The 10000-nt window shown below is 44.4% G+C and overlaps 1 protein-coding gene across 2 annotated transcripts in view; it reads right to left on the bottom strand.

Moving 5' to 3' along the window:
• Window positions 1–851: 851 nt before the first annotated feature.
• ccdc90b (coiled-coil domain containing 90B) overlaps window positions 852–10000 on the bottom strand; it is a 14490-nt gene continuing 5341 nt past the window's right edge. For both annotated transcript variants that reach the window (XM_078244980.1, XM_078244981.1), the window contains exons 5-9: window positions 8038–8079; window positions 7410–7481; window positions 5794–5847; window positions 5541–5655; window positions 852–1155 (exon numbers count right to left, since the gene is read on the bottom strand). In XM_078244980.1, the coding sequence (XP_078101106.1) occupies window positions 1100–1155; window positions 5541–5655; window positions 5794–5847; window positions 7410–7481; window positions 8038–8079 (339 nt within the window). In that variant the 3' untranslated portion in view covers window positions 852–1099. The remainder of the gene's footprint in view (window positions 1156–5540; window positions 5656–5793; window positions 5848–7409; window positions 7482–8037; window positions 8080–10000) is intronic.

The following is a 10000-nucleotide window of genomic DNA, read 5'->3' as shown; positions in this document are numbered from 1 at the left end:
CGTGATTTCATTGGTTGGTTGTTGGGGTGACAGGAAGTAGTTCCTGGCTGCGTTTAAAGGTAAGCATCATCTGATTGGACGACAGACGGAAGACTCCACCGGAGGATCCGAGTCGTCTCTTTTTCGTTCTTGTTTTTGGTCCTTTTTCGATAATCGGACCGTCTGAAACGTGTTTGTTTGAGCGGCGGTTTGGCTCTTTGACGCTCGCCGTTTCATTGTCATTTAGGTTTCAAAGCTACCAATAAAGTTTAGTGGATTTAAAGGTTGTTCCGCTGTGTTTTCATTTCACGTTGGTCGTCTCTTTTTTATCTTTTCAGAACGGAGACGTTAACGCAGCGGTCCTCAAACGCATCATTCACAGGAACAGACACACACACACACATACAGACACACACGGACACGCATACAGATATATACACACACACACACACACACGGACACACATACAGACACATACACACAGACACACAAACAGATACACACACACAGATACACATACAGACACACACAGACACACACATACAGATACATACATACATACATACACACACATACAGATACAGACACACACACACACAGATACACACACACACACAGACACTCACACAGACAGATACAGACACACACATAGACACACACACACACGGACACATACAGATACAGACACAGACACACACATACAGACACACACACACACGTACACACATACGGACACACACATACAGATACAGACACACACACAGATGCATACACACACACACGGACACATACAGATACAGACACACACACACACACACAGATACACACACACACAGATACATACACACGTACAAACTCAAAAGGGACAAATATTTCCATTTGAGATTTTATTTTTTTTAACGATATGATTTAAAATGAATCAAAGTAAAACAATTCAAAGTAAACATACTGAAGTAAAAGTAAAAGTACAGATTGTTAAAAACTACTCCATTACAGCAACGAGAGTAAATGTAATTTGTGACGTTTTGCAGCTTTGTGACGTTTTCCAAACGCATCTCAGTGTCGAGTTTTCACTGGAACTACTTTGTGCGGCGTAGGAATACGAGGTGAACAAGTCCGTTCACTTCCAGAGGCGGTAGACTCCCAGAGCGATGGCCAGGCACGAAAACACCGTCGCTGGGGACAAACACGGAGAGAAAACCTTCAAACTCACTTCATTTACAAGTTACTCTACTTAAAAAGGTAACTCTGACAGACTCAGATTATTATTCTAAGTGTCTGACAACATTATGAAAGGATCCCTACAGAGATAGACCTTTTAGTTAAAGAGGAAGATCCTTTTAGTTTAACATGAAACAGCCCCGAAATCACCATCACCAAACTCACCAGACTCCATGTAAATAATCAGGACTTTTTAGCGTGTATAGAGCCAGCATATCTCCACCAGACTCCATGTAAATAATCAGGACTTTTAGCGTGTATAGAGCCAGCATATCTCCACCAGACTCCATGTAAATAATCAGGACTTTTAGCGTGTATAGAGCCAGCATATCTCCACCAGACTCCATGTAAATAATCAGACTTTTAGCGTGTATAGAGCCAAAGTATATCTCCACCAGACTCCATGTAAATAATCAGGACTTTTAGCGTGTATAGAGCCAGCATATCTCCACCAGACTCCATGTAAATAATCAGGACTTTTATCATCGTAAAACACACGTCATTCAAAGTGGACAGAAACTAAATCAAACTATCAAAAGCCGTCTTGGTTCATCTTTCCACTGTTCCAACAATCACCACTCTGGTTTGGTTGAAATAAACCCTTAATTCACCCATTTACATGTGGAGATATGCTGGCTCTATCCATCCATCCATCCATCTTCATCCGCTTATCCGGGTCGGGTCGCGGGGGCAGCAGCCCAGCAGGGGGACCCCAAAACTTCCCTTTCCCGGGCCACATTAACCAGCTCCGACTGGGGGATCCCCGAGGCGTTCCCAGGCCAGGTTGGAGATATAATCCCTCCACCTAGTCCAGGTCCTCGAGGCCTCTCCCAGCTGGACGTCCCTCCACCTAGTCCTGGGTCCTCCCCGAGGCCTCCTCCCAGCTGGACGTCCCTCCACCTAGTCCTGGGTCTTCTCCGAGGCCTCCTCCCAGCTGGACGTCCCTCACTCCACCTAGTCCTGGGTCTCCCCGAGGCCTCCTCCCAGCTGGACGTGCCTGGAACACCTCCCTAGGGAGAGCGCTCAGGGGCATCCTTACCAGATGCCCGAACCACCTCAACTGGCTCCTTTCGACGCAGCTGAGCAGCGGCTCTACTCCGAGCTCCTCACGGATAACTGAGCTTCTCACCCTATCTCTAAGGGAGACGCCAGCTACCCTCCTGAGGAAACCCATTTCGGCCGCTTGTACCCTGGATCTTGTTCTTTCGGTCATGACCCAGCCTTCATGACCATAGGTGAGGGTAGGAACAAAACTGACCGGTAGATTGAGAGCTTTGCCTTCTGGCTCAGCTCTCTTTTCGTCACAACGGTGCGATAAATTGAATGTAATACCGCACCTGCTGTGCCGATTCTCCGACCAATCTCCCGCTCCATTGTCCCCCTCACTCGCGAACAAGACCCCAAGGTACTTGAACTCCTTCACTTGGGGTAAGGACTCATTCCCTACCTGGAGAAGGCACTCCATCGGTTTCCTGCTGAGAACCATGGCCTCCGATTTAGAGGTGCTGATCCTCATCCCAGCCGCTTCACACTCGGCTGCGAACCGATCCAGTGAGTGCTGAAGGTCACAGGCCGATGATGCCATCAGGACCACATCATCTGCAAAAAGCAGCGATGAGATCCCCAGCCCACCGAACTGCAACCCCTCTCCACCCCGACTACGCCTCGATATCCTGTCCATAAATACTACAAACAGGATTGGTGACAAAGCGCAGCCCTGGCGGAGGCCAACTCACCTGAAACGAGTCCGACTTACTGCCGAGAACCCGACACAGCTTCGCTTTGGTCGTACAGAGATTGGATGGCCCTGAGAAGGGACCCTCACCCCGTACTCCCGCAGCACCTCCCACAGTATCTCCCGGGGCACCCGGTCATACGCCTCTCCAGATCCACAAAACACATGTAGACTGGTTAGGGCATACTCCCAGGCTCCCTCCAGGATCCTTGCGAGAGTAAAGATCTGGTCCGTTGTTCCACGACCAGGACGGAATCCGCATTGTTCCTCTTCAACCTGAGATTCGACTATCGACCGAACCCTCCTTTCCAGCACCTTGAGTAGACTTTACCGGGGAGGCTGAGAAGTGTGATACCCCTGTAATTGGCACACACTCCTCTGGTCCCCCTTAAAAAAGGGGAACCACCACCCCGGTCTGCCACTCCTTAGGCACCGTCCCAGACTTCCACGCAATGTTGAAGAGGCGTGTCAACCAAGACAACCCCTCCACACCCAGAGCTTTAAGCATTTCTGGACGGATCTCATCAATTCCTGGGGCTTTGCCACTGTGGAGTTGTTTAACTACCTCAGCAACCTCCACCAGGGAAATTGATGCCAATCCCCCTCATCCTCCAGCTCTGCCTCTACCATAGAGGGCGTATTAGTCGGATTTAGGAGTTCCTCAAAGTGCTCCTTCCACCGCCCCTATTACCTCCTCAGTTGAGGTCAACAGCTCCCATCCTTACTGTACACAGCTTGGATGGTTCCCCGCTCCCTCCTGAGGTGGCGAACGGTTTTCCAGAAGTACCTTGGTGCCGACCGAAAGTCCTTCTCCATGTCTTCTCCGAACTTCTCCCACACACGCTGCTTTGCCTCTTTCACGGCAGAGGCTGCAGCCCTTCGGGCCCTTCGGTACCTTGCAACTGCCTCCGGAGTCGCTCTGGGATAACATATCCCGGAAAGACTCCTTCTTCAGTCGGACGGCTTCCCTGACCACCGGTGTCCACCACGGTGTTCGTGGGTTACCGCCCCTTGAGGCACCTAAGACCCTAAGACCACAGCTCCTCACCGCAGCTTCAGCAATGGAAACTTTGAACATTGTCCACTCAGGGTTCAATGCCCCCAGCCTCCACAGGGATGCACGAAAAGCTCCGCCGGAGGTGTGAGTTGAAAGTCTGTCGGACAGGGGCCTCCTCCAGACGTTCCCAATTTACCCGCACTACCCGTTTGGGCTTACCAGGTCTGTCCAGAGTCTTCCCCCACCCCCTGACCCAACTCACCACCAGATGGTGATCGGTTGACAGCTCCGCCCTCTCTTCACCCGAGTGTCCAAAAACATATGGCCTCAGATCAGATGAAACGATTATAAAATCGATCATTGACCTTTGGGCCTAGGGTGCTCTGGTACCAAGTACACTTATGAGCATCCCTATGTTCGAACATGGTGTTCGTTATAGACAATCCATGACTAGCACAGAAGTCCAACAACAAACAACCACTCTGGTTTAGATCAGGGAGGCCGTTCCTCCCAATCACGCCTCCATGTGTCTCCATCATTACCCACGTGCGCGTTGAAGTCCCCAGCAGAACTATGGAGTCCCCGACTGGAGCCCCATGCAGGACTCCACTCAAGGTCTCCAAGAAGGCCGAATACTCTGAACTCTTGTTTGGTGCATATGCACAAACAACAGTCAGAGTTTTCCCCCACAACCCGCAGGCGTAGGGAGGCGACCCTCTCGCCCACCGGGTTAAACTCCAACGTAGCGGCGCCAGCCGGGGGCTTGTGAGTATCCCCCACACCCGCCCGGCGCCTCACACCCTGGGCAACTCCGGAGAAGAAAAGAGTCCAACCCCTATCCAGGAGTATGGTTCCAGAACCAAGACTGTGCGTAGAGGTAAGCCCCACCAGATCTAACCGGTAGCGCTCCACCTCCCGCACAAGTTCCGGCTCCTTCCCCACAGAGAGGTGACATTCCACGTCCCCCAGAGCCAGCCTCTGCTGCCCGGGTCTGGTCCGTCGAGGCCCCTGACCTTCACTGCCACCCATGTGGCAGCGCACCCGACCCCAGCGGTTCCTCCCACAGGTGGTGGGCCCATGGGATGGAGGGATGTCCGCCACGTAGCTTTTTTCGGGCTGTGCCCGACCGGGCCCCGTGGCAAACCCGGCCACCAGACGCCGCTGACGAGCCCTCCATCTGGGCCTGGCTCCAGACGGGGGCCCCGGGCTTCCTCCGGGCAGGGTCACTTCATCCCTTCCTCGATTTTTCATAGGATTTTTTGAACCATTCTTTGTCTGGCCCTCACCTGAGACCACTTTGCCTTGGGAGACCCTACCAGGAGCACAAAGCTCCAGACAACACAGCCCTCAGGTTCATAGGGACACACAAACCTCTCCACCACGATAAGGTGATGGTTCCCGGAGAAGATGATGGCTCTATACACGCTAAAAGTCCTGATTATTTACATGGAGTCTGGTGTAGTTTGGTGATGGTGATTTCGGGGCTGTTTCATGTTGAAACTAAAAGGATCTTCCTCTTTAACTAAAAGGTCTATCTCTGTAGGGATCCTTTCATAATGTTGTAGTTTTTGTGTACATTTCAGAGTATTGTGCAGTTCCCGTGTGTACCTGCGAGGTAGCGGATCGTCTCCAGTTTCAGAGACTCGAGGACCGTTTTGAGCGATGCCACCTGCAGGTCGATCTTCCTGTTGATCTCCATGTTGTCGTTTTCCAGGTCGGCTTTCTGAACGCACAAAACACCCAAAAATTACCCAGAAAACAACGCTGATGTACTTAATGTTCTCTGAGCGAACGCCAGAGAGCGAAAGGAGTACTTATAAAGTACTTATAAACTATGTTTGGTATATTCCAGTTTGTTTACCTTGTGGTGAAACTCTGTGCTCGCCTCCATCAGCTTCTTCTCCTGTTCTGTAAACTGACAGAAAAACACAAAAGGTACACGTTTTAGTTAGTCAGCCTACATCAGTTTCCCCATAGTCCCAGAGTCTGAACCATGACTCAGCAGTTTCCCCATAGTCCCTGAGTCTGAACCATGACTCGGCAGTTTCTCCGTAGCCTGAACTATGACTCGGCAGTTTCCCGTAGTCCCAGAGTCTGAACCATGACTCGGCAGTTTCCCCATAGTCCCAGAGTCTGAACCATGACTCAGCAGTTTCCCCGTAGTCCCAGAGTCTGAACCATGACTCGGCAGTTTCCCCGTAGTCCCAGAGTCTGAACCATGACTCGGCAGTTTCTCCGTAGCCTGAACTATGACTCGACAGTTTCCCGTAGTCCCAGAGTCTGAACCATGACTCGGCAGTTTCCCCATAGTCCCAGAGTCTGAACCATGACTCGGCAGTTTCCCCATAGTCCCAGAGTCTGAACCATGACTCGGCAGTTTCCCCATAGTCCCTGAGTCTGAACTATGACTCGGCAGTTTCCCCGTAGTCCCAGAGTCTGAACCATGACTCGGCAGTTTCCCCATAGTCCCTGAGTCTGAACCATGACTCGGCAGTTTCCCCGTAGTCCCAGAGTCTGAACCATGACTCGGCAGACAGATGGTATGTGGTCAGGCTTACTGTACGTACACACCGCCGCCGACTTGAGCTGCAAAGAAGCTCTGGCCGCCGGTCGAGGCCGCTTGTCTAAAAGTACGGGAAGCTGTTTGAGGCTTTGGCCGCTCTGACGTAGCAGCGTAGATGTTCCATCATTCTGCTCAAGCAGCCACTGCTGGCCGATACACTGACACTAGAAACCTTCATACATTACATATATAATGATGAATGTGTATTGGTTGTTGGTGGCAGCGGTGTCTGTTAGCAGTTAGCTCGTTAGCCGCTGAACTGCAGCAGCGTGCAGGCAGAGCGAGCAGCCGCCAGCTGTTGATGCGTGCAGGACTTCACCGTGAGCGGACTGTTTAGAGACCATGTGACCCGCAGGTAACGTTAACTGGTCCCTGTACGCAGATATCATCAATGATAGGGAGCCCAGCAACGGCCATGATGAGCTCCTCCTCCTTCTTCTCTGAACTAATGTTTCTGTAGGAACGACAGTTTACATCGTATGTTTCTCTGGGATCAGACACCGTGAAGGACGTCTGTATTCTGATTGGTTGCCTCTGCTTGCCGCTGAACGGCGTCATAGCTCATTACCATAAAGTTGACCTACTTTCAGCTTTCTGATTGACGCTCTGGTCGCTCAAAACGCCCAAAACGCGACACGACGCCGACAGATTTGCCGCTCCTTGCAGCTGAGAGAAGCAGCTTCCATTGAACATGAATCAAAACTGTTAAATAGTATGAGGAAATAGTCAGAATATTTTCAGAATAAAAGTCTATCACTGGATTACTTCCTGAGGTATGAACACGAGAAGGACGCAGAGTTTCTACGTGCATAGACTGGAAATATCAGTGATTTCCTGTCTGAACTACAAACCCTAACTTCCTGTTTGCTGTCTGAACTACAAACCCCTTACTTCCTGTTTCCTGTGTGTCTCACCACGTCCGAGATGCGGCTGCGCTCCAGGTTGATGTCCAGTTTGGTTTCTGCTCGCACTTTCTGACTCTCCTCCTGAGTAAGAAACACACAGTTCCTGTTATACAAAGTCACTAAGTACATGTACTCCAGGAATGTACTCCAGTACACATGTTGAGGTACTTGTACTTTACTTGAGTCTCTCAAACACACACACACACACACACAGACACATACAGTACAGACACACACACATACACACACACACACACATACTGTACAGACAGATACACACACACATACAGTACAGACACACACACACACACACACACACACACACACACACACAGAGACACATACACACACACACACACACACATACACACACACACACAGAGAGACACATACACACACACACACACACATACAGTACAGACACACACACACACACACACACACACACACACACACACAGTACAGACACACACACAAACAGTACAGACACACACACACACATACAGTACAGACACACACAGACATACACACATACACACACACACACACACACACACAGAGTGGTATTAGTACTTTTACTGCAGTAATCTGAATACATCTTCCACCGCTGACTGGAACTAACAGGAAGGTTTTTTACCTTCAGTCTGATCTGCAGCTGCTCCAACTCTTGCTTCATTTTCTACAAAATGAAACAACATCTCAGTGAGTCAATAATCAACACACAACATCAACACACAACATCAACATCAACACACAACATCAACACACAACATCAACACACAACATCAACATCAACACACAACATCAACACACAACATCAACACACAACATCAACGCACAACATCAACGCACAACATCAACGCACAACATCAACACACAACATCAACATCAATACCAACATCAACACACAACATTAATATTATCAATATTATTAATATTTAATATTATTAACATTAATATTAATAATATTTAATGATATTAATATTATTATTAACATTAATATTAAGATTAATATATATGATTAATGTGATAAGATTAATATATTAAGACATCAGATAATAACATTAATATTATTAAGATTAATGTGATATGATTAATAGATACATTAATGTGACATTAATATTAATAATATCAATATTAGACAATATTAACATTTAATCGCACAATATCACACATATTAACATCAATACACAATATCAACATACACACATCAACATACAACATCAAATACACAATACTAAATACACAATATCAATATTACATGACAATATATACATTAATATATTTAATATTATTAACATTAATATTATTAACATTAACATATTAAGATTAATATTATTAAGACACATATTAAGATTAAGATTAATATTATTAACATTAATATATATGATTAATATATTAAGATTAATATATTAAGATTAATGTATATTATTTAATGTATAAGATTAATATTAAGATTACACATTAAGATTAATATATTAAGATTAATGTGATACATTTAATGCAGATAATATTATCAATGGGTGATAATGATTAATGTGACACATTAATATTTAACATACACATTAACATATACATTAATATTAACATTAATATATTAATAATAATATTATGTCACATTAGATATCACTTCACATTAATATTATTAAGACAATATATAAGATTAATGTATAAGATTAATATATTAAGACAATATATTTATCAGATACATTTAACATATACATTAACATATAAGATTACATATTAACATTAATATATTAACATTAATGTGACAATATCAATATATCTAGTTATCAATTTATTAAATATCAATACATTAATATTATTAAATATCACATACAATATTTAACATATTAACATTAATGCATACATTACCATACAATATCAATACATTAACGCATACATCACACATATTAAAGAATAATATTATCAATATTACTAACATTAATATTATTAACATTAATATATTAAGATTAATGTATAATAAGATTAATATATGATTAATATGATTAATATTATTAAGATTAATATTATTACATTATGACATAACATTTAATGATAATATTATACATTAATATATTAATATTTAATATGATTACATTAATATCAATATTTAATGCGATAATATTTAACATACAATATCAATATTATCAGCATACAATATCACATATTAACATTGGCCATACAAGATTGAATACACAAATATCAACGATATCAATACATCAATATCACATCACATCAACATCAACACAATACATTGGATTAATATTCATCAGATAATAATATAACATTAATATATTAATATTATTAACATTAATATATACATTAAGATTAATATATTTGATTAACACAGATTAAGATTAATGATAAGATTAATATTAAGATTAATATATTTAATAGATTAACATTAATGTATACATCAATATTAATAATATCAATATATTTCAATATTACAATAATATTATTAACATTACATAATAATATTTAATGTGATAAGACAATACATTTAACATTTCACATTACAGACAATATTATCAACATCAACGCACAACATCAACACACAACATCAACACATCAACACATCATCAACGCACAACATC

This window comes from Sander vitreus, unplaced genomic scaffold, assembly GCF_031162955.1.
Source record: "Sander vitreus isolate 19-12246 unplaced genomic scaffold, sanVit1 ctg348_0, whole genome shotgun sequence".
NCBI lineage: Eukaryota > Metazoa > Chordata > Actinopteri > Perciformes > Percidae > Sander > Sander vitreus.
This window is presented reverse-complemented; position numbering and strand designations above follow the sequence as displayed.